The sequence below is a fragment of the Mesoplodon bidens genome (assembly GCF_964165515.1).
Source record: "Mesoplodon bidens genome assembly, chromosome: 11".
NCBI lineage: Eukaryota > Metazoa > Chordata > Mammalia > Artiodactyla > Ziphiidae > Mesoplodon > Mesoplodon bidens.
This window is the reverse complement of record NC_138167.1, coordinates 55602711-55626514: the sequence shown is the minus strand read 5'-3', so window position 1 is coordinate 55626514 and position 23804 is coordinate 55602711. Positions and strand designations below refer to the sequence as shown.

The window sequence follows — 23804 nt, the reverse complement described above, 5'->3', positions numbered from 1 at the left end:
TGAGGAGCGGCTGCAAATACAGATTATCACTAGCAGAGAGGTTTGACTGCACAGAGACCATAATAAATCAATTGCTTGCAGACTCATATCAAAACCCTCAGTTTTTCTCTTTCTGACTAGCTGATTCACTTTGTTATAAAGCAGAAACTAACACACCATTGTAAACCAATTATACTCCAAGAAAGATGTTAAAAAAATAAAAATAAAACACTATCAGTGAGTGGCAAGTGACAAGCTGCATCTGGTGGCAGGCTTTAAGTCAGAATCTGACACTTATTTTAGTCCACACATGGCCCTCCCATTATTTTATTTACCACTTTTGTCCGCGCCTCTTTCCTTCACTGCGCACTTGTCTCAGTCAGTTTTGGTAAGCCCCCCACAAGCTAACCCTAGCCAAAATGAGTAAAAAACAAACATTGCTGGAGAGCTTCTTTGAAAAGGGAGAAAGACCCAATGATGAGACAGTAGAAGACTCTAAGACTGCCAACAAAAAGAAAGCTGCATTTAAAAGAAAAATACCGAGTCCTTAAATTAAGCGTTCATTGCAACAGGTGATTCACATTTTCCAAGCCTGCTTTGTGTAATATGTGGCGACCGGCTATCCAGCGAAGCCATGAAACCTTCAAAACTGTTTTGGCACATGGAGACCAAGCACCCTGCACTAAAAGACAAGCCTTTGGAGTTTTTCAAAAGAAAAAAATGTGAACACGAAGAAGAGAAGCAATTATTGAAGGCCACCACTTCATCAAATGTGTCTGCACTAAGAGCATCATTCTTAGCGGCTAACCACATTGCTAAAGCTAAGAAGCCCTTTACTATTGGTGAAGAGTTTATCCTGCTTGCTGCTGAGGACATTTGTCGTGAACTTTTAGGAGAGGCTGCAGTTCAAAAGGTGGCACGTGTTCCTCTTTCGGCTAGCACCATAAGTAGACGAATTGATGAAATAGCAGAGGATATTGAGGCACAATTGTTAGGGAGGATTAATGAGTCACTGTGGTACGCAATCCAGGTTGATGAGTCTACCGATGTTGACAACAAGGCAGCAAAGCTTGTTTTTGTGCGATATATATTTTCAGGAGGATGTGCATGAGGATATGTTATGTGCACTTTTCTTGCCAACCAACACCACAGCTGCAGAACTATTCAAGTCTTTGAATGATTACATATCAGGAAAACTGAATTGGTCATTTTGTGTTGGTATATGCACGGACAGAGTGGCTGCCATGACCGGACGTCTTTCTGGTTTCACTACTCAGGTCAAAGAGGTCGCTTCTGAGTGTCAGTCTATGCGCTGTGTCATCCATAGAGAAATGCTGGCTAGCCGAAAGATGCCACCTGAATTTAACAGCGTTTTGCAGGATGTGATTAAAATTATCAACCACATTAAAGTACATGCCCTTAACTCACGTCTGTTCATGCAGCTCTGTGAGGAGATGGATGCAGAGCACACACGTCTTCTCTTATACACAGAAGTGAGATGGCTTTCTAAAGGTAGATCACTGGCCAGCATTTTTGAGTTACGAGAGCCACTCCAAAGATTTCTTTTAGAAAAACAGTCACCACTGGCAGCACATTTCAGTGACACAGAATGGGTCACAAAACTTGCTTACTTGTGTGACATACACAACCTGCTTAACGAACTCAATCTGCCACTTCAGGGGAGATGACAACTGTGTTCAAGTCAGCAGATAAAGAGGCTGCATTCAAAGCCAAACTGGAATTATTTGGGCGATGAGTGAACATTAGGATTTTTGACATGTTTCAAACATTAGCAGAGATTTTGAAAGAGACTGAGCCAGGACCTTCTTTCTCCCAGCTGGTGCATGATCACCTATCTCAGCTTTCAAAAGAGTTTGAGCATTACTTCCCAACCACAAAAGACCCCCAAACTGGGAAGGAATGGATCTGTGACCCATTTGTGAATAAGCCAGGTGAATTGACTTTGTCCATGCTAGAAGAGGATCAGTTGCTTGAGATTGCAAATGGCCTTAAACGTATGTTTGAGACAACTTCAAGTCTCCATACGTTCTGGATTAAAGTCAAGGCAGAATATCCTGAGATTGCCACAAAAGCACTGAAAAGCCTGCTTCCAGTTCCAGCGTCCTGTCTTTGTGAAGCAGGGTTTTCTGCAGTGACAGCAACCAAAGCGAGATTAGGGAGTAGATTGGACATAAGCAACACACTTGGGTGTCACTGTCTCCCGTCACCCCTAGATGGGACCATCTAGTTTCAGGAAAACAGGCTCAGGGCTCCCCCTGATTCTGCATGATGGTGAGTTGTATAATTATTTCATTATATATTACCATGTAATAATAGTAGAAATAAAGTGCACAATAAATGTAACGTGCTTGAATCATCCCGAAACCATCCCCTCCCGCCCTGGTCCATGAAAAAATTGTCTTCCACGAAACCAGTCCCTGGTGCCAAAAAGTCTGGGGACCGTGGATACAGAACACTGTCTCAGGCACTGTGACCTGTAATTTCTGAGATGGCTGTTGCTCCATTAGCAGGGCTCCCAGAGGGATTGTGCTGAACAGAGACCCCTCCTGACCGGTAACACAAATGAAGCGTGAATAAGAATTGAACCTTTTCTTTTTTCAGTCTATAAAATTTTGAGGTTGTTACTACAGCTTAATTTAGTCTATCCTGACAATACAATTCTTATCAATAGGTCCTAATTAAATAAATTATATTATTTCCAAATTATGTAGTTCTACATAGGGATTAAAAACAACTAGATGAGATTCCCATTGTGTTGCCATGGAATTATCTACAGTTTTCCATGTATATGAATGTATCACCCAGGTACTCATTTTTTTTTCCTTCATATATGTTAGCACATTATGCACACTTTTGATGAAATTAGCATATTTTCACATCTTTATGTCTTCCCTCTATCACTCAATTAAAGCAGATTATATGGTGTTTACTTTTATAGCTTTAACTCTACAACATATTCTAATAGTTAAATATGTGGGTGCTGGAATCAGGATATCTGGGTTTGAATCTGGCTTTACCACCTACAGACTAATGTATTCTGGACAAGTTATTTACAGTCTCAGTTTCATTATCTATAAAATGGAGACAATAAATGGCTTTTCACTTGGGGTTATTATGAAGAAGTTTATGAGATAATTCATGCCATGTACTTGGTACAATGCCTGGCACATAGTATTCGGTCAATAAATGTTAGTTAATGTTATTACTATTAGATTTAAAAGTATCTTTTGACCATTGGCTATAAAAGATGAGAAAATTGAAGTATTCACACTATCTTCCACTATTTCTACCTATCTTCTCACCAGCTTTTGTTAAATAAATTTATTCTACATTTGACAAGGTTTAAAATATTTACATTCAGCTCTATAACCATACTTAATAAGTTTGTTTTCATCTAGTTCCTACAGTCATGTGGATTCAGTGTTCACTGCAAGTTCTTTTATTATAGTTTTTCCATTTATCTTTTAGTTGTCTGTTTTTTTTTTTTAAAGTTCCATTTCCTGAACATTTTGTTGTTGTTTCTATATTTGGACTCTTGAAAAAACAGTTTGGTTGGTTGCAAAGTATTGTGGTTTTATTTTCTTTCTTTGAAAACTCTGTAGGCATTTCACTGTTTTCTAGTACTGAATGTTTTAGTGGAGCAGTCTGAGACCAGCTTGATTCTTTTCTCATTTTTAAAGGGTTTGATATTTTTATCTGGGACCCCAAAGGATTCCTTTCCTTGAAATATACTTTATTAGGGTATATCTTAGTGTTACTCGTGTACTGTGGTGTCTTCTTTCTAGCTGTACATTCAATTAATTTTTTTTCTGGAAAGTTTTTCTGAGTTGCAATTGACTTATCTGACAGGAAAGAGACTGGTGTGGGCATTTTCCTCTTGAGCTGGCTAGCTCACTCATTAACGAAACCATTTGTATTCTTTGAAAAAATTTGGAAAATTGTGAAGCATAGGTACTAGGATGTTTCTAATCAATGTTTGTAGCTGTCCACCATTGGTACTTTCAAAAATTTCATGTGGACAACACTTGCTAGTAAATTAACTTCAATCCCTATTTGAACAACAATGCAATAAATCATTATTTTCAAGATAGACCATTTGATAAGTGAAAGAAAGTCTGTTGTAAGCTTGTAAATAACATATATGTGTATATATATATTTTTCTAATTTATGAAACTGTCAAAAATCAGACACCACTATTTAAAATCATCAAGTAGTTTATTTGAGCTCCATCACATGTAATAATGTGATACTCTGCATTCTCTTTCTGCATAGACAAATCACAGATTTCTTGTTGCTAGTCATTTGTCATCATCGAACTGCACCTGAAATAGAGACTAGGGGAGCTCAGGGTAGCAGAACCAATAGTTGAGTAGAAACTTGTTAGAGGTGATGATATTAAGACAAGAACAGGTACTTTATAAATATCAATTTGACTTAACTTTAGCATAAAAATAAGCCTATGGCTGCATTTTGAGCTTAAGAGCAGGACCAGCTACATAACTTGTGGGGCCCAGTAACAGATGAAAATGCAGGACCTCCTGTTTTAAACCAGGTGTGGGGCCCTTCTGAGCACAGAGACTGTGCTACTGCACATGTGTGCACCCCGGAAGTCTGAGTTTTCTTTTTTTTTTTTGAGAAGGTGATAAACTTTTAACTTTGAACATCTGAGTTTAAGATACTGGTGTCAAGCAAAGAGAAACATGAGCTTAGAGCTTAAGAGAGTTCAAACTTGTGCTTTGAGTTATCTGCTCAAAGGTTTCTGTGTCTCAATTTTTTTTTCATCAGTAACGTAGGGAGAATAATTGTGTGTCTACATCATAGGGTTATTGTGAGGATTAAATGAGTTAATATATATGAAGTGCTTAAAAGAAAGTCTGGCACATAGCAAATGCTGCTTAGGTTTTGGCATTATCCTTATGGTTGTTGCTATTGTTGTTATGGTGACTTGAAGCCATGATAGTGTATGAAATTCCATCCATGAATAGAAGAGTTTTAAGAAAAGTTCTTTCGATAAAGTCTGGAGTTGGAAGAAGTGAATGGTTTTAAAGTTTGAGAATAATTGCCGGGGCAGGGGGAGGGGGGGCGCAGGGTGGGGCGGATTACTGTGTCATGGAAATCAAGGGAGGAAAAAGCAGCAATTCAGTTGTTAAAGGACTTGTTTCTTTGAATGGTTTTAATTTGGAGTGGTTAGGGACAGAAGTCTGATTATGTGAAATTAAGAGGTGGGAAGAATGTGGGGGTCGTGGGTGTAGACTTTTCTATTAATAAGTTTAGAAATGAAGGAAAAGTGGTAGCTCGATGGAATGGAAGACCAAGTTAGGGATACTCTCTCCCAGTGAGAAGGCTTTCACTTTTGAGAAGAGTGTTCAGCCCAAGGCCTGAACTGTGCCATCACTCAATGTTTATTGCATGGATGATGAGTTATCTCATTTCACACTCCTAACAACACTGCATTATTAGGATCATTTCAGAGGTGAAGAAGTCGAGACAGACACTGAGCCATCCCTCCAGCTTCACTTTGCACCACTTTGAATTTCTTTATATTTCTTGAATAATACCTTCTGAGTAAATACCACTTCTCAGGAAATGTTATTTCATTCATTTTTAATGGTCCTCAGATGGAACTATTGAGTGATGAGACAATTTAAACTCAAATTTAATTGGCTCCAAAGCTGATATATTTTTACTGCTCAAGGAGTTGGTAAGACAGAAATAATGATGGGAAAAAATGCCAAGGGAGGCAAGGATATGAGTGCCTTGTTGAAATGATAGATGAAATGATGTCCAAGGTGAGCAGTTACTGGGTGGAGGAGAAGGACACAGGATGAGAAAATGATGCTTCTCCCCATAACCAATACAAAGAAAGATGCTGAGTAAGGACACTTGAGAGGTATTGAGGGACTAGATTGGGAAATGAATGAAAATATGTTCATTGACAGTATGGAAGTGAGAAAGGCTGGAAGGTAGGAGGTTTTGGTTGAAGAGACTACATCAGAATTTGAGGTCTGGCTGGAAGCTATTTCAGCTCTATAGTTGAACGTGTGGTGGGGTCAATCAGAGATTTAGAGTGAAGATAACCATGAAACTAGTGTCTATGAAAGCAGAAGTCCTCAGAAAGATAGCATTGTAATTTTTGAAAGGAAAACTATTAGGTGGTCATTCATATCATAGTTGAAGTTTAAAGAGCACCATGGAAAAGCAGACTGTAAGAGTTAGGTGTATGTCACAGACATCAAAAGAGGGGAAGTGTGATTGTGATTGTCACATGGTTGGAAAGTGTGTTGTTGCCTGTCTTCTTCTCAGTCAATGAGAAGGATGGCCTGGGAAAAGAAGTGGCCTCTATTAGAATACCTGTCAAATAATGTCAAATTCTGGAGGAATTGAGATGAAAAGTTTGGAAGAGATAGTGATTAAGATTCTGTACTTTTAAGTCAGACACACTTATATTCAAGTACTAGGCCTGACACGTGTTAGCTGTGTGACTTGAGCTCTTGTCCCTGCATCTTTAAAGTCTGGTGAACCTATTGGATGAGGCTGTTGAGGGGGAACAGATGAGATATGGCATGTAAAGCACGTAAAGAGTAAATTTTCAATTAGTATTTTCTATGGTGAGAGACAGCACTGATTTTTCTGGTTAAGAATTTAGGCTGTGGGAGCAAATGTCCTTGATTTGGTATCTTCCCAGTAGTGTACAGTCTGTGGGAATTTAGGAATAGCTACTCCACCCCGCTAACCCTCACAGTAAACTCATCTTTTAATGGGAATCATATTAGTGTGTGTTTAATAAGAAAGCCCTGCAAAGAAGAGCATGTAAAAGTATTTAGTATAGTGCCTGGCACAGAACAGGTACTTAATAAGCATTAAAATGTTAGCTCTTATTCTTAATAATAAATAAAAGTAATTTGTGATATAAGGCAGAATCAAGGATAGTAATTTTATTTAGACTACTTAGTTTATATTTTATCAGTCTATAGCTGGCTTTAACTAAGGTAAGTATTAGAATTCATGTTTTAACAGCAAATATTCTTAATTTTCTTTTTGACTTTAGTTCATTGGAAATCCTGGGATTCAGAAATGTGGATTAAAAGTAATTTCTTCTATAACGCATTTTCCTGATGCATTAGAGGTGTTATCCCTGGAAGATGCTATTGATTCAGTGCTTCACACACTGCAGATGTATCCAGATGACCAAGGTTGGTACAATTGAACTCAGGATTTAGATTTTTATAGGCCTTTAGCTGTTGGTTGGACATGTTTAAATTTTTCCTTCAGTTTTGAGATTTAAAACAATAAATTTTGTTTCTTTTTTCTTTTTTTTTTTTCTTAGAAATTCAGTGTCTGGGTTTAAGTCTTATAGGATGTTTGATTACAAAGAAGAATTTATGCATAGGCACTGGGCATCTGCTGGCAAAAATTCTGATTTCCAGCCTACAACGATTTAAGGATATTGGTGAAATACAGATGAAAGTATGTGCATTATCTTGAAGGGAATTGCGATCTTGCACAGATTTCTCTTTCAGAGCAACTGGTGTAACTCCCACTTTGTGTTAATGGGTATATTCTAGTTAATTGAAAACCTTTTTTTTAAAATCATTTTGTAGTATTTTAATTATAGTAGATGAAGAGAATTGGATTGAATCTCAAAATATCCTGTTTCATTACTAAATCTCTAAAATTAGTATGTTTATTTGTCATGTATCTTTTCCATGAAAGAGCACAGAATGTGCTAAAGAAATTTCAGCTAGCTGAGCTTTATTTGCTTAGATTTTAGATAAGTAAAAGTTATAATTATTCTGAAGTTTGTCATTCTCTGTGTTTTATTGTTAGCTGCTTACCTAGTAATTTTGCCCCTTGATTTTTTTTCTTGCAGTGAAACAATATTTTAAACATTTTTCATCAAGCAAAATTTAAAATGGGATCTATGTTAACTGTCTATAAGGAATCCAAGATACTGGTTTAAGATTAATTTAGGGGAGATTAAGAAGTAAATTGTTTCAGAGTGTTTTTCTTTTAATGTTAGCAAAACAAATAGTTTCCTTAAGAGTTTCTGCCTTGGTTGTGGTTTTTTAGTAATGGAGTTTACAACTTTCATAAACCAAATATTTTCATAAATGGCAGCCTTCACCAGGAGTGAAAATGTCTAAGCTCTAATCTTTGGACAGACATTATTAGTAAATGTGATAATGCATGTAAGATTTTAAATTTTAAAGTGCTGAACACACAAGCAAAAGTGTGTTTTAGAACCAAAATGTCTTTCATAAATCTGCTTTTTGTAATGTGCCTCAACCTAGGCTGATTAAAGCCAAGGCAGAATTGATTATAAGTAATCCTAGGGAAAGGAAATTATTTTGTGCAGGTATGAAGGTGTCAGTCAGTATTTATTCATCTAAGCATAAATTTTAGGATTTTTATAGTAGAGGTTGTAAACTATTGACCAGTGGGCTAAATTTGGCTTGTCAACATATTTTATTTGGCCAGTTCAGTGTTTATAAGTTTTTAACTTGAATTATATGCCTTCTATGCATTTGCATTACCTGCTTTGCTATTGCATTCATTTGAGTTTGCAAGGACCTCTGCTCTAGAGGTTAGTGGACCACATGCCGCTCAGACCTGCACAGATTAATACTATTTCTCCCGTCAAAAGTTAGGAAGCATTTGTAGAAACTCAGCATCTTAAGAGCTCAAAATAATAATGTTAACATTTAGATGATTTCATTAATATATACTAGAAAGATAAAAAATTTAAAAGTTAAATTGATCTTTGGTGAGTTTACCCAAGCTATATAATAGTCAAGTCAGAAGTTCACAACCCTTGGGGTGGTTCTAAAAAGTAATGGTGTACTGATCAGTTCTTTATAAATGATTTGCTACAAGGATGTAAATCTCAGAGTATCTTTAGAGCTGCTCTCAGATGCACTCAATGTGAATAAAATCTAGGAACTCACATTTGTCTGAGGTTAAAATTTCAGAAGATAGCACAAAAATGTTGGGGAAAATGCTAAGCTATCTAGAGAACCTGATCTGCAATCTTGTAATAAACAGTTCACATCACTGGTCTATTTGGATTTGTGGCACTGCTGACTCTGCTGTTCTAATCCTGATTAGTATCTGGCTTTCAACCTGTAGGTATGGCTTCAGGTAGGGGATCTTTAAAAGGCAAATTTTGGTGTACTAGGTATTTTTCCTGCTTTGCTAGATGATAGTTTGTTAACTAGCATCTTATTCTCTGTGCATCTGCTTATTTCTTAGTAATGAGAGAGCGAGGTGTATTTGTTTCATTGTTTCAAGGTTTATAGCTTTAAAGTACAAACCTAATAAATACATCTACTTAGCTAAGTGAACATCCAAGGTTTTAAGTACCATATACAGTCTCTCTTTTACATTATTTATTTATTTATTGTCTACAATTGCTTTGTTATTATTTTTTTTGATCACACTTTCAGGGATTTCAGACAATCTTGACAGTCCTGGAATTGTCAGTGTCTTTTTCCAAGCTGCTGGTGCATCATTCCTTTGATTCAGTAATATTCCATCAGTTGTCCTCCAACATCATGGAGCAAAAGGATCAACAGGTACAATGTTTTTCACCTGTATTCTGACTGTTACACATTTAGCTGACTCTAATCCTCACTTCCATTCTTTTTAGTTTCTAAATCTTTGTTGCAAGTGCTTTGCAAAATTGGCTATGGATGATGAGTTAAAAAGTGTGATGCTAGAGAGAGCATGTGATCAGAATAACAGCATCATGGTTGAATGCTTGCTTCTGTTGGGAGCGGATGCCAATCGAGCAAAAGAAGCAGCTTCTTTAATTTGTCAGGTAAATATTCAAGGACTCCCTTTTGTCTTTTTTCTGTTATTTGACTCTGCCATTGTACAGCTCTTATCTACATCCTATTATTCTACACTACAGAATTTATCAGTTTATTGAATAAATGCTTGTGATTTGTAGAGTTTAGATTCACAGAATTTCAGAGGTCATAGGTCCCTTAGGTGTTCTTATCTAATCATTCATTTTACTTTTCTACCTAGCTTGTTAAGTTGATAAATAACTTTTCAAATGTGTCTCCTACTATGCATCTCTGTGCAAATCGTTCTCCAGCCACACACCATACAACACATGGTTTTATCTTGTTTTGATCATCTTTCAGCTATTTCGTCTCTGTTTTCAGTTTCTCTCTCTAGAAAATTCTCCCCTCAGGGCTACCACATGTGGCCCTGTAGTCTGTGTACTGCACACTTTGGGGTGCTGTACACGTTGACAACCCTGCTGGGGGCCACCCTGCAGTTGTGTGGCACTGGGCCTGCTTCCCTCCTCTCCCTTCCCTCATGCACTGTGCAAACACATCTACCTAATTCTTCTGCTTTGCCTTCAAAATCTAACCCAAATTCCTTGTCCTCAATAAAGCCCTCCCCACACTCCCAGACCTCCATACAAAATAAAGATTTACTTCTTGTGTAAGTCCATGACAGTTTATGTACACCTCTTTATATTTTGTGAGTTATGTGAAAGTAGAGATGTACAAGGTTCATCTATGTATCATTCAGAATATCTAACTCACTGCTTTACATACAGTATGTACTCGGTACGTATTTATCAGAGTGCATTACATGTTATGTCGTTTGTCTTCATTCTATAAATTTTAGCGTTTATAATAGCATTCGGGAAGCACTACATATATTTTCTGGATACTTAATATTTCCAACAAAGCCATTATGTAGTGATTTAATATACATTATTAAATAACCAGCAGAGTGCTATGTTTTCCAATAATTTACTTTTAAAGCCTTACTTTATTTAATTTCCCAGTCGCCTATGGATTCAAATCAATTTGCCAACTGTAAGATTAAGTTAGCACTAATTAGCAATCTACCTAAAAAGAAACTGAATCTGTAACTCATTTTCATGCACAATTAATTTATGCATTAAAACCAAATATATAATCAAATTATTTAAATTAGTCATATTTCATTTAAGCAAGCAACATTAAAAATAGTTGCTTCTCTGTTATTAAAGATAATTAAATTATTTTCCTCAATAATTTAATATGTTTTTATTGTGTATCTTTTGTGTGATCTTGAGATCACTGAGTTCATGTTACTTGGATTGAAAAGAAACTTCCCCATCAGATTCTTCCTAGGGAAACAACATACCTAAAATCACTTGAGTGCAATTACTCTACATTCCCCACAGGGAGTGCTTTCTACTTTTCTCTCAATTTATCCAAATATTTCTATACAAAAGACTTTTTACCTTGTTCTTCTTCCCAAGTTCTTTTGGACTTAATGTACTTATTTATATGTTCTTAAAATCAGATCTTTACATCCATGGGTGTATTAAATGTAAAGAATTTATCCTAGTTGTCAGAGATTATTTGTATCTAACATGATAAATGTTGATTAAATATTGTGGATAGATCGATTGAACATACCTTATTTTGTACCAGTGCAAAGTAACATAATCAAGACTATTCATGCACCAATGCTGCATAATTGAGAAGTATTCAGAGCAAGGACAGAGTTAATCTTGTTAGGTTTTCTGAGGTGAATGTAATAATAATGTAATGTACATGATTGGTAGAGAAGAATATGGAGGATTAATAATGGGTGTGAAAATGCATGAATAGAGACCTGAAGATGACTCATCAAGTCATGGTAGGAAGAGCAAGTATAATGAATTGTGAATAAATATAATAGCAGACACTTCTGTGGTGTTCATTATCACCTGGGCCCTGCTCTGAGCCCTTTACTTAATAAACTCCTCACAACAACCTTAGGAATAAGTCCTAGTATTATCCTATTATGAAGGAGAGGAATTGAGGCACAGAAAGGTTAAGTAACTTGCCTGAGGACACTCTACAGGTAAGTAGTGGAAAATCTGCCTGCTTTAATCTTTTGTTTACATAACAGATTCATGAGAGTTGTGGGGGGGAAGGGGGTTGTACATTCATTCCTGAATGCTGCTTTGAAATATTAGGATTTGATTGTGGGCTGAATTATTTATAAATTAGAATATGAGAGACAAGATGGCAAAGGATAGTAAATTACAGTTTGATTGTATTTGAATTATCCTCATTATTAAAATACAAAACAGTGTGTATCTGAGCAGTATTTTTTTTCCTTCTCATGAAGTTGGAATTACTTTCATAATTTTATTTCTTTGTCTGATACTGTTTCCTATACATTTATCTCTTCATGGCACCATATCCCTGAAATCAGCTTGGATAGTTTGGGTCCCCTGAGAAAAATTCTGCTATAAAATGTATTGAGCATCTTCTCTGTGGAAAGCACAGTGCTAGATAGTCAGTAAAGAATAGAAAAGGAGTTTCCTGTTTCAAGATGGTTTCAAAGTGTCTATTGGGAGATGGGGGAGGATAAAACATAAATCACCTTAATACAAGGTAGGCAGTAAATGCCATAATTTAGAGATGAAAGATTTCTGGGCTCCAAGAGAAGAAATTAGTTTTTTGGCCCCTCCCTTCCTCCCTTCCTCCCTCCCTCCCTCCCTCCCTTCCTTCCTTCCTTCCTCCCTCCCTTCCTTCCTTCCTACCTTCCTCCCTTCCTCCCTCCCTCCCTCCCTCCCTTCCTCCCTCCCTCCCTCCTTCCTTCCTCCCTCCCTTCCTTCCTTCCTTCCTCCCTCCCTCCCTCCCTCCCTTCCTCCCTTCCTCCCTTCCTCCCTTCCTTCCTTCCTTCCTTTCTTCCTCCCTCCCTCCCTCCCTTCCTTCCTCCCTTCCTTCCTTTAAAATTTCCTGTGGGTGCTTAAAGGATTTAATAATTTGCTAAATTAAATATATTCCTTAGGCATTGTGCTAAGGTACAGAGGTACAAATTGAATTGCAGTAGCATCCATGCCTTTCATTCTAGTTATAAAACAGATAAGCCTGTCTAGTTCAGTGTGCTAAGTGCTATGTTAAACAAAATGGGATGGGCATCGGGAGGAGGAAGGGTGTGTGTAGCCTGGGAAGTTGATAGCAAGTACTTAATGTGCAAGAGAATTTAAAACTATTCCTTCAAGAATGAACATCTTTTTACTGGCTGAAGAGCAGAATTAGATATTTGAGGCAAGAGAAATAGCATAAATGAAGGTAATGAGGTTTGAAAAATTGCATGTCGTATTTGGGGGAATGTCCTGGAGCAGAAAGGTTTTAGAAGATTTTAAAATAGGTTAATGACCTGATCATATCCAGACTAGAAAAGTACTATAGTGGCTCTGGGGAGAATGGGTTGAAGATGGAGACCAATGGGCATTAAGTTGGTGCCATCACACCACAGGACTGTCCCCTCAAACCTCTTGGACACACTTTAATTCTGAAGAATTCAGGAATTTTCCCCAACCATCTTGTTCCACCGACCTGGTACCCTGAATCTTAGGGTCTTCTTTCCTTTTATTTTTTAATCCTTAATATTGGGTCATGAAAGGAGCACAGGCTTTGGAGCCAGCAGATTTGATTTCAAATCCAAGTCTCTTATTGACTAGCTCTAAGGGTTTGGACAAATCATATATTTTTCCTAAATATTCATCTATAAAATGGGGGTAATAATTTTTACGGCATAGGTTTTTTAAAAATAAGGATTGGAGGTCATGTGTTTACAGAAGTTAGCACAGTACCTGGCATATAATATTTATATTATCTATGACTTTGTTCTTCTAGTTGATAACATCACATTCCATTGCCTTTCAGAAGCTGTTGCTGGGTTGGGCCAGTGTGCTATGCTGCAGCTTGCTAAGGCTTCTCTCTGCTTACTATGGTCACTCTAGTTTTTGTAGCAGCTAGCATGCTAACCCACCTTGAGGACATGCTCTGAAAACGTGACATTCAGGAGAAGGTAGAAAACTGAGAGACTAGATATGTTTTTGTGGAAATTAAAATTCTTGTCCTGGAAAACCAGAAGTAAATGATGACTGTCCTTTGCATGTGGCATTAGCAAATTGTATAATATTTATACTCACACTTAGTTATTCTGAGTCACAAATGAAGGCAGGGCAGTAGCATTTACTGTGTTAAGGTACTAGTTTCCCAGATGTCTTCCAATGAGCAAACAGAAGTCCAGAAAGTATGAGAAACGTGTAAATTGTTGGAGCCTCAGGTATTCTGACTTCAAGCCTATGAGTTTTATTTCATATCTTGTTGCCTTTTTCATGGTAACTGACTCTCATGTGGCAGATTTATTTGATTTATGTTGCTCTGATATTTGTGGTGCTAGTCTTATTTTATTTTCCTAATCTATTTCAAGGATGAGTTTTGCCTTATTTTGTTTCATTCTAAATTTAGGGATGTAGGGAAAAATCACACCAAGTTTGATTATCAGTCTCTTAAAAGGAAAAATGACAGGTTGTTAATATGCTTACCTTCTCTTTTTCTTTAATAGGTATGTGAGAAAGCGAGCAGTCCCAAAGTGGTAGAACTGTTACTGAATAGTGGATCCCGTGAGCAGGATGTACGGAAAGCTCTAACAATCAGCATTGGGAAAGGCGACAGCCAAATCATTAGCTTACTCTTAAAGAGGCTTGCCCTGGATCTGGCCAATAATAGCATCTGCCTTGGAGGATTTTGTATGGGAAAAATTGAACCTTCTTGGCTTGGTCCTCTATTTCCAGATAAGACATCTAATTTAAGAAAAGAGACAAGTAAGTATTAACAGGAAAAGTCTGTACAAGTCTTAATTTTAGTATTATTTTTAAAAATCACTAATCTTTTAGTTAGTTTTCATTCCAGTTTGGTTCAACTTAAGCCAAAAATATTGTAAAGGCTTGGATATCTTTTTTTTTTTGTCAAGAAATGCTTGAAACTGACATTATATTTAAGTTCTTTATGAGCCAGCAAATACATATTTTATAAAGATAGAGCAAAACAGTGGGATCTTTCTGTCAGGTTTTTTTTCTTTGTTACATATTTTATTTTTTATTATAAAAATAATCTATGTGCATTTACAAATAGAAAAACATAAGAATCTTAAGGAAGAAAATAACAATGTATTTTTTCACTTATAGGTAATCAATGTAGATTTTTTCCCTAGACTTTTTGTATGCTTACATATGAATTAAAATATGCGCGTGGACACATAAACACATATATACTTTGCATTTTCAAGTTAGTATACTTCGCATTTCACTTAAGGATGTAATTTCAAGTTAATATAGATCCTGTATACATTAAGTACATTGATGACAGTTACCCTTAGCATCTATACTAGTGCTTTTCACATAGTAAGTGCTCATTAAATATAGTATAGGCAAATATAAAATTCGGTAAGAAATTATGTTGATAAGCATATGTGGAAACAGACACTTCACACATTATAGATATGAATTCAAATCTTCCTTTTTTGAGGAAAATTTGGCAATATCCATTAATATTTTAAATGTACACCCATCCTTTTTTGACCCAGGAATATGCTGATAGGGATCCATGATACAGGCATTCTTTTTTTTTTTAATTTTATTTATTTATTCATTTATTTATTTTTTTGGCTGTGTTGGGTCTTCGTTTCTGTGTGTGGGCTTTCTCTAGTTGCAGCGAGCGGGGGCCATTCTTCGTCGCGGTGCACAGGCCTCTCACTGTCGCGGCCTCTCTTGTTGTGGAGCACAAGCTCCAGATGCACAGGCTCAGTAGTTGTGACTCACGGGCCTAGTGGCTCCACGGCATTTGGGATCTTCCCAGACCAGGGCTCGAACCCGTGTCCCCTGCCTTGGCAGGCAGATTCTCAACCACTGTGCCACCAGGGAAGCCCCAGGCATTCTTACTGTGTACAAAAATTATGTTCAAGGATGCACATTAAAATATTATTCATAATAACAAAAAATTAGGGAAAAACCTAAGTATTCCCCAAAAAGAACTATTCAAATTAATTATGGTATGTTCATGCAGTGGAATGCTTTGCATTCATTGGGAGGAAAACAATCCAAATGTCCAGATATAGAATGCATTCTTTTTTTTTTAAAATAAATTTATTTATTTTTGGCTGTGTTGGGTCTTCCTTGCTGCGTGCGTGCTTTCTCTAGTTGCGGCGAGCGGGGGCTACTCTCCATTGTGGTGCATGGGCTTCTCACTGCGGTGGCTTCTCTTGTTGTGGAGCACAGGCTCTAGGTGCGCAGGCTTCAGTAGTTGTGGCACGCGGGCTCCGCAGTTGTGGCTCCTGGGCTCTAGGGCTCCTGGGCTCTAGAACACAGGCTCAGTATTTGTGGCAAACGGGCTTAGTTCTTCCGCGGCATGTGAGATCTTCCCGGAACAGGGCTTGAACCCATGTCCCCTGCATTGACAGGCGGATTCTTAACCACTGCGCCACCAGGGAAGTCCCTAGAATGCATTCTTTTTTTTTTTTTTTTTTGCGGTACGCGGGCCTCTCACTGTTGTGGCCTCTCCCTTTGCGAAGCACAGGCTTCGGACGCACAGGCTCAGCAGCCATGGCTCACGGGCCCAGCCGCTCCACAGCATGTGGGATCCTCCCGGACCGGGGCACGAACCCGTGTCCCCTGCATCGGCAGGTGGACTCTCAACCACTGTGCCACCAGGGAAGCCCTAGAATGCATTCTTAAGGGAAAAAACACTGTTAGAGAACAGTGTTTTTAGTATACTAGTATTGGTGAAAAGACAGTTGGGATATGGTAGTCATAAGTGTTCAAACGTGAAAAGACCATGTTGAGAAAAAAATCCAGAAATGGGTTCCCTGGTTGCCTTTGGGGACTTTGGAAACTAATGAAATATGATTAGAGTCCATGTTTTATCACTTCAATTGGTCTCATGCCAACAACCTGCCTACTTTAATCTTTGATCTCTGATGGAGAGGAATTGTGGGCCTTTGGAGAGGTATGAAGGGAGATATACGTTCAGGGTATTCTTTTGTTTCTGTATGAAGTTTTTTACAAGTATTGAAAAGTCTTACCTAATATAAAAAATAAAATGTCATTTGAGAGATTGGAGGGCATAGCCATAATTTTTTTGACAACTGGTCTGAGTAAAGAATATTTTGAATTCAAAGCTTTAAAACATTTTCCAGGTACTATTTGAGTTATGCACACATGTTGTAATGTGAGTTACGAGAGTAATATTTGAAGAAATTTTCCAGGATATATGTAGGACAATGAGAACTCTGCCAACTTATTTCTTCAAAATAAAGCATAATATAAAATGCAGTAAAATAGCAAGAAGAATGTTAAGAAGAATTTTGAAATTTCATCAGATTTCCTAATAGAATGAATCACTCAGCAAATAGTTTTTAAAAATAAGAATATCATTTATTATCTTCTGTGTTCTAAGTGCTTTGCTAAAAACTTCACATGCAACATATTCTTTAATTTTTTCCATAATCCTATGCTGTGTATATTGTTGTCTTCACTTCCCAAGTGAGGACACTGACACTCAGGGAGCTTGTATAACTTGCAAGTGACTTGAGCACAGGCCTGTCTGGCTTCAAGGCCCAGACCTTTTCCTGGATCAAGTTAGTTTCATAAGGGTTCAGTTTTGTCACCAACACCAAAGCTTTGTGTAAATTTTTATGATTTTAAAAAAATTCAAGTTCATTGCCTGCCTCTTTATACAGTATCATGATTGTAAAGTGACTTTGAAGTAAGAATAAAAAATTCTCTTAGAAGTAGGAGACTATATAAGGAACTTTGGTATGATATATGTTTATGCTTGTATAATTATTGATTTCTAAAAATAGAACTACCATACGACCCAGCAATCCCACTACTGGGCATATACCCAGAGAGAACCATAATTCAAAAAGAGTCATGTACCATAATGTTCATTGCAGCTCTATTTACAATAGCCAGGACATGGAAGCAACCTAAGTGTCCATCGACAGATGAATGGATAAAGAAGATGTGGCACATATATACAATGGACTATTACTCAGCCATAAAAAGAAACGAAATTGAGTTATTTGTAGTGAGGTGGTTGGACCTAGAGTCTGTCATACAGAGTGAAGTAAGTCAGAAAGAGAAAAACAAATACCATATGCTAACACATATATATGGAATCTAAAAAACAAAAAAGATTCTGAAGAACCTAGGGGCAGGACAGGAATAAAGATGCAGACATACAGAATGGACTTGAGGACATGAAGAGGGGGAAGGGTAAGCTGGGATGAAGTGAGAGAGTGGCATGGACATATATACACTCCCCAATGTAGAATGGATGGCTGGTGGGAAGCAGCTGCATAGCACAGGGAGATCAGCTCAGTGCTTTGTGACCACTTAGAGGGGTGGGATAGGGAGGGTGGGAGGGAAAAGCAGAGGAGGAGATATGGGGATGTATGTATATGTATAGCAGATGCACTTTGTTATAAAGCAGAGACTAACGCAACATTGTAGAGCAATTATACTCCAATAAAGATGTTAAAAAATTGCTGCTGGTATATTTTTTTATTTTTAGATATAGGATCCACCCTAGCGAGAATGGTGCTCAGATATCAGATGAAAAGTGCTGTGGAAGAAGGAACAGCCTCAGGCAGCAGTGGGACTTTTTCTGAAGAAATACTTGATAAATTTGATGAATGGACCTTCATTCCCGAGTCTTATGTTGACAGTGTATTTGCTCAAAGTGATGACCTGGATAGTGAAGGTAATTAGTACTAAACAATAGAGTCAGTTATGTTTTAAAACACTTAACCCTCTGGCATTGAACAGTAGAAACTGCGACAAAAATCTGATTTACTTCATTTGGAAAATCTTGAGGAAAACTGTATTCATTAGTGGAAATAGTTAATGCTTACTATTACTTAACTACTACTTAAGGCAATGAAGAAAATGTATGTCTACACTTTTAAGTGTTATCATACTGCCTATAATCAGTGAGTGGTGGCTATTGCAGTGAAAACACTGACTCAGAATGGAATTGGATTCCATATTCCATCATTGACTAGATACTTCTGTGGTTTGTGTAAGCCCCTTATCCTTATTAAAGACAGTGTTGCTAAACTTCCAGGATTATTTATAGGAATGTGGAAAAATGTATGTAAAGTGTCTGGGAGAGTGCTTGCAAATAGAAAGTGCTTAATAAAAAAATATTTTTATCTTTATTAGAGTTAAAAATAATATTTTAATAACTCCTGAAATAACAAAAAATGAACATGACAAGATATTAATGGCAGTGATTAAGGCTGACATTTAACATAATACAGTTTGGTAAAAATAGGGTGAGGTGCTTTTTTATTAAAATAGTATGATTGAAAACTTTGGGTGATAGAATAAAGACAATTGAGAGGGCAAAAATAAGGGTTATTCCAAAATCTCATGTCTCAAGTCCAAACATTCTTTAAAGCCAACTTTATTGGGACTTCCCTGATGGTGCAGTTGTTAAGAATCTGCCTGCCAATGCATGGGACATGGGTTCGAGCCCTGGTCCAGGAAGATCCCACATGCTGCAGAGCAACCAAGCCTATGCGCCACAATTACTGAGCCTGTGCTCTAGAGCCCGTGAGCCATAACTACTGGTCCCATGTGCCACAACTACTGAAGCCCACGCACCTAGAGCCTGTGCTCTGCAATAATAGACCACAATGAGAAGCCCGGGCACTGCAACCAAGAGTAGCCCCTGCTCGCTGCAACTAGAGAAAGCCCACACCCAGCAACGAAGACCCAATGCAGCCAAAAATAAATAAATAAATAAACAACCCCCCCCCAACTTTATTGAGATATACTAATTTACCCATTTAAAGTATATGTTTTCATTTATACATCCATGTAATCATCACCACTATTAAGTTATGCAACGTTTCTATCGTCCAAAAAAGTCCCTTTATATGTCTCTTTACAAAAAACGTCCCCCCCCTACCTTGTCCCTTGGCAACTGCTGATTTGCTTTCTGTCACAATAGATTAAACCAGTATTTTCTCAAGTTTCATATAAATAGGATACAGTATGTCCTTTTTTATGTCTGGCTGTTTTCTGAAGTGGTTATACCATATTATACTCCCACCAGCAATGTATGAAAATTCTAGTTGCTCTGAATCCTCATTACACTATAACCCTTAATATCGTAAGTCAGTTTAATTTTAGCCATTCTAGTGAGGCTGTAGTCCTAGCTTATTTGGGTTTAATTTTCATTTCACTGAAAACTTTTGAGATTGAGAATATTTTCATGTTCTTATTGGCCATTCATACATTGATATTTTCTTTGCAAAGTGTCTGTTCAAATCTTTGCTAACTTTTAATTGTCTTGTTGTCTTATGTTATTTTAAGAGTTCTTTTTATATTCTAAGTAGAAGTCCTTTGACAGATATATGAATTACAAATATTTTCTTTCATTTATAGCTTGTTTTTTCATTTATTAATGTTATTTTTCAAAGAGCAGAGGTCTTAAATTTTGAAAAGTGCAGTGTTTCAGTTTTTCTTTTCTAGTTTGTGCTTTTTCTATCCCATTTAAGAAATCTTTTCCTATCTCAAATTTGTGAATATTTTCTCCTATGTTTTCTCATAGAAGTGTTAAATTCTTAACTTTTACATTTAGGTCTATAATCCATTTTAATTTTGGTATATAGTGTCAGTGAAGAATTGACATTTATTTTCTTCCACATAGATATCCAGTTGTTTTAACATCACTTGTTGAATATACTATATTTCCTCATTGAATTAATGACATGTTTGTCCAATTTAACTGACCATATAGGTGTGGTTCTATTTCTGCATTCTTTTTTAAAAAAATTAAAAAAAAATTATTGGAGTATAGTTGATTTACAATGTTGTGTTAGTTTCAGGTGTACAGCAACATGAGTCAGTTATACATATACATATATCCACTCTTTTTATAGATTCTTTTCCCATATAGGCCATTACAGAGTATTAAGTAGACATACCTGTGCTATACAGTAGGTTCTTATTAGCTGTCTATTTTATATATAGTATTGTGTATATGTCAATCCCAGTCTCCCAATTTATCCCTCCCCTCCTTATCCCCTGGTGACCATAGTTTGTTTTCTACATCTGTGACTCTACTTCTGTTTTGTAAATAAGTTCATTTGTACCCTTTTTTTAGATTTCACATATAAGTGATATCATCATATGATATTTGTCTTTCTGTGTCTGACTTATTTTACTCAGTACAACAATCTCTAGGTTCATCCATGTTGCTGCAAATGGCATTATTTTGTTATTTTTTAAAGGCTGAGTAATATTCCATTGTATATGTGTACCACATCTTCTTTATCCATTCCTCTGTTGATGGACATTTAAGTTGCTTCCATGTCTTGGCTATTGTAAATAGTGCTGCAGTGAACATCGGGGTGCATGTATCTTTTCAAATTATGGTTTTCTCCAGGTATATGCCTAGGAGTGAGATTTTATTCTGTGCCATTGATTTAAATCTTTATCCTTATGCCAATGCCATACTGTCTTGATTACTTTAGCTTAATGAAATTTGGTAGTATAAGTTCTCTGGTGGTGGTTTTTTTCAAAATTTTTCTTATTATACTAGGTTTTTTGCATTTCCATATACATTTTGAATCAACTAATTAATTTTATGCTGGGATTTTTTATTAGAATTAAATCTATATATACATTTAATATAGAATTAATGTATAAATAATATATTATTTTTATATAATATAGAATTAACATATAAATAAAAATTTCTTTAGATTAAATCTAGAAATAAATTTGAGGGAACTGGTGTCTTAAAAATGAGTCTTCTGACATATAAATGTAGTATTTATTTCCATTTATTTGTCATTTAAATTTCTCCCACCAATATTTTGTATTGCATGTTTTTTGATGCTATTGTAAATAGTATTGTTTTTGAATTCCAATTTCCAATAGTTCATTCACTGCTGGTTTATAGAAATGCAGTTGATTTCTTTGTATGTTAATGTATCCTGTGGGCTTGCAAAACTCATGAGTTCTGATAGCTTTTTGTTGACTCCATAGATTTTTCTATGTTCACAATAATGCCATTTGCTAATAAAGACAGATTTACTTCTTCCTTTTAACCTGCATATCTTTTTTTCTTCTTCTTCTTTTTGATGTCTTATTACACTGGCTAGGGCCTCCAGTACTATGCTGAATAGAAGTGTTAAGAGTAGGCATTGTTCCCTGGCTTCCAAACTTAGGGGGAAAGCATTCAGTCTCTCATCATTAAGTATGATGTTATATGTAGTTTTTTTTTTTTAAATAGCTATCCTTCATCAGGTTTAGGAAACTTGTTTCTAGTAATTATTTGCTGCGACTTTTTATCACAATGGGTGTTGGAAAGTGCTTTTCTGCCTCTGTTGAAATGGGCATATTTTCTCCCTTTATTCTGCTATTTAGTTAATTACATTGATTGATTTTCTAATGTTAAACCAAACTTGCTTTTCTGGGGTAAATCTTACTCAGTTATGGTGTATTATCCTTTTAATATATTATTTGATTTGATTTTCTAAAATTTTGTTAAGGATATTACATCTATGAGGGATATTGGTCTGTAGTTTTGTTTTGTTGTAACTATGAGAGTATGCTAGCCTCTTGAAATGAATTGGAAAGTGCTCCTGACTCCACTGTTTTCTGAAAGAATTTGTGTAGGAGAGGTCTTAAATGTTTAATAGGATTCATGAGTAAAGCCTTGTAGGTTAGGAATACTTTTTGGTGGGGGGGGAGGCTTTTCAATTATAAATATAATAACTTTAATAAATTTATGGTTCTTTTGATTTTTCTGTTACTTCTTTTGTCAGTTTTTGTAATTTGAAATGTTCAAGGAATTTGTCCACTTTACGTAAGTTGGCAAATTTATTTGTTTATTATTTATAATCTCTTATTGTCCTGTTAATGTTTATAAGATCATTAGTGATATCTTTAATTCTTGACATTTATATTTTTTGTCTTTCCTTTTTTTCCTTCTTCAGTCTAGCTCAAGATTTATCAATTTTATCAATCTTTTCAAAGAATCATGTTTTTGTTTCATTGACTTTCTGTATTGATTGTCCATTTTATTTTTCATTGATTTTTGCTTTTTCTTTTCTTTCTTTTTCTTTTCTTTTTTTTAAGTTATTTAGATTTTATTTGACTCTTATTTTATAGATTCTTAAAATGGAATCTTAGAACACTGATTTTTAGAGCTTTCTAATTTTATAATATAAACATTTAAGACCATGCAGATCCTTCTGAGCACCATTTTAGCTGCATCCCACAACTTTTATGTATTCTGTTTACGTTCACTTTTGAAATTTTCTAATTTCCTTTGTGATTTTTTGACTCATGAGTTATTTAGAAGAGTGTTGTTTATTTTCTAAATGCTTGGACATTTTTCCACATAGCTTTCTCTTATTGGTTTCAAATTTCATTTTGTTGTGGTTAAAGAACCTACTCTGGTCATTTCTGTCCTTTTACATTTATTGAGACATGCTTTGTGGACTACTGTGTGGTCTATCTTGGTGAATGTTTCATGTGCAATTAAAAAAATGTGCATTTGGTGGTTGTTGGGTGAAATTGGGTCAACTTGTTTGGTAGTGTTTTTCAGGTCCTCTGTATATTTACTGATTTTTTTTCTCTACTTGTTATATTTAAGAACGAAATGTTGAGATTGTAATTGTCAATTTGTTAATTTTCCTTTTCATTTTATCAGTTTATGCTTTGTGTATTTTGAAGCTCTGTTATTAGGTGCACATACATTAAATACTAGAATTTTTTTTGATGACTTAACCTCCTTATATTGATCCAAGTTTGCATCTAGTATCATTTCCTTCCTCCTGAAGAACTCCCTTTTACATTTCTTCTAGTGCACAGCTATAGGAAATCCCTATGCAGATTACTGGAGCTCTTTTTCCATGACTCTCTCCTGGAACTCCCAGCTAAGTTAGTCTCCATGAACACTGATCTCCATTTCCTCATCTC

At 36.1% G+C, this 23804-nt stretch overlaps 1 protein-coding gene across 7 annotated transcripts in view; it reads left to right on the top strand.

Annotated features, from left to right (window-relative positions):
* Positions 1–23804, top strand: part of LRRK2 (leucine rich repeat kinase 2) — a 142494-nt gene that overhangs the window by 39871 nt on the left and 78819 nt on the right. For all 7 annotated transcript variants that reach the window (XM_081249269.1, XM_081249267.1, XM_081249265.1 and 4 more), the window contains exons 15-20: positions 7050–7194; positions 7329–7468; positions 9445–9573; positions 9648–9818; positions 14369–14627; positions 18376–18564. In XM_081249269.1, coding sequence (XP_081105395.1) covers positions 7050–7194; positions 7329–7468; positions 9445–9573; positions 9648–9818; positions 14369–14627; positions 18376–18564 — 1033 coding nt within the window. The remainder of the gene's footprint in view (positions 1–7049; positions 7195–7328; positions 7469–9444; positions 9574–9647; positions 9819–14368; positions 14628–18375; positions 18565–23804) is intronic.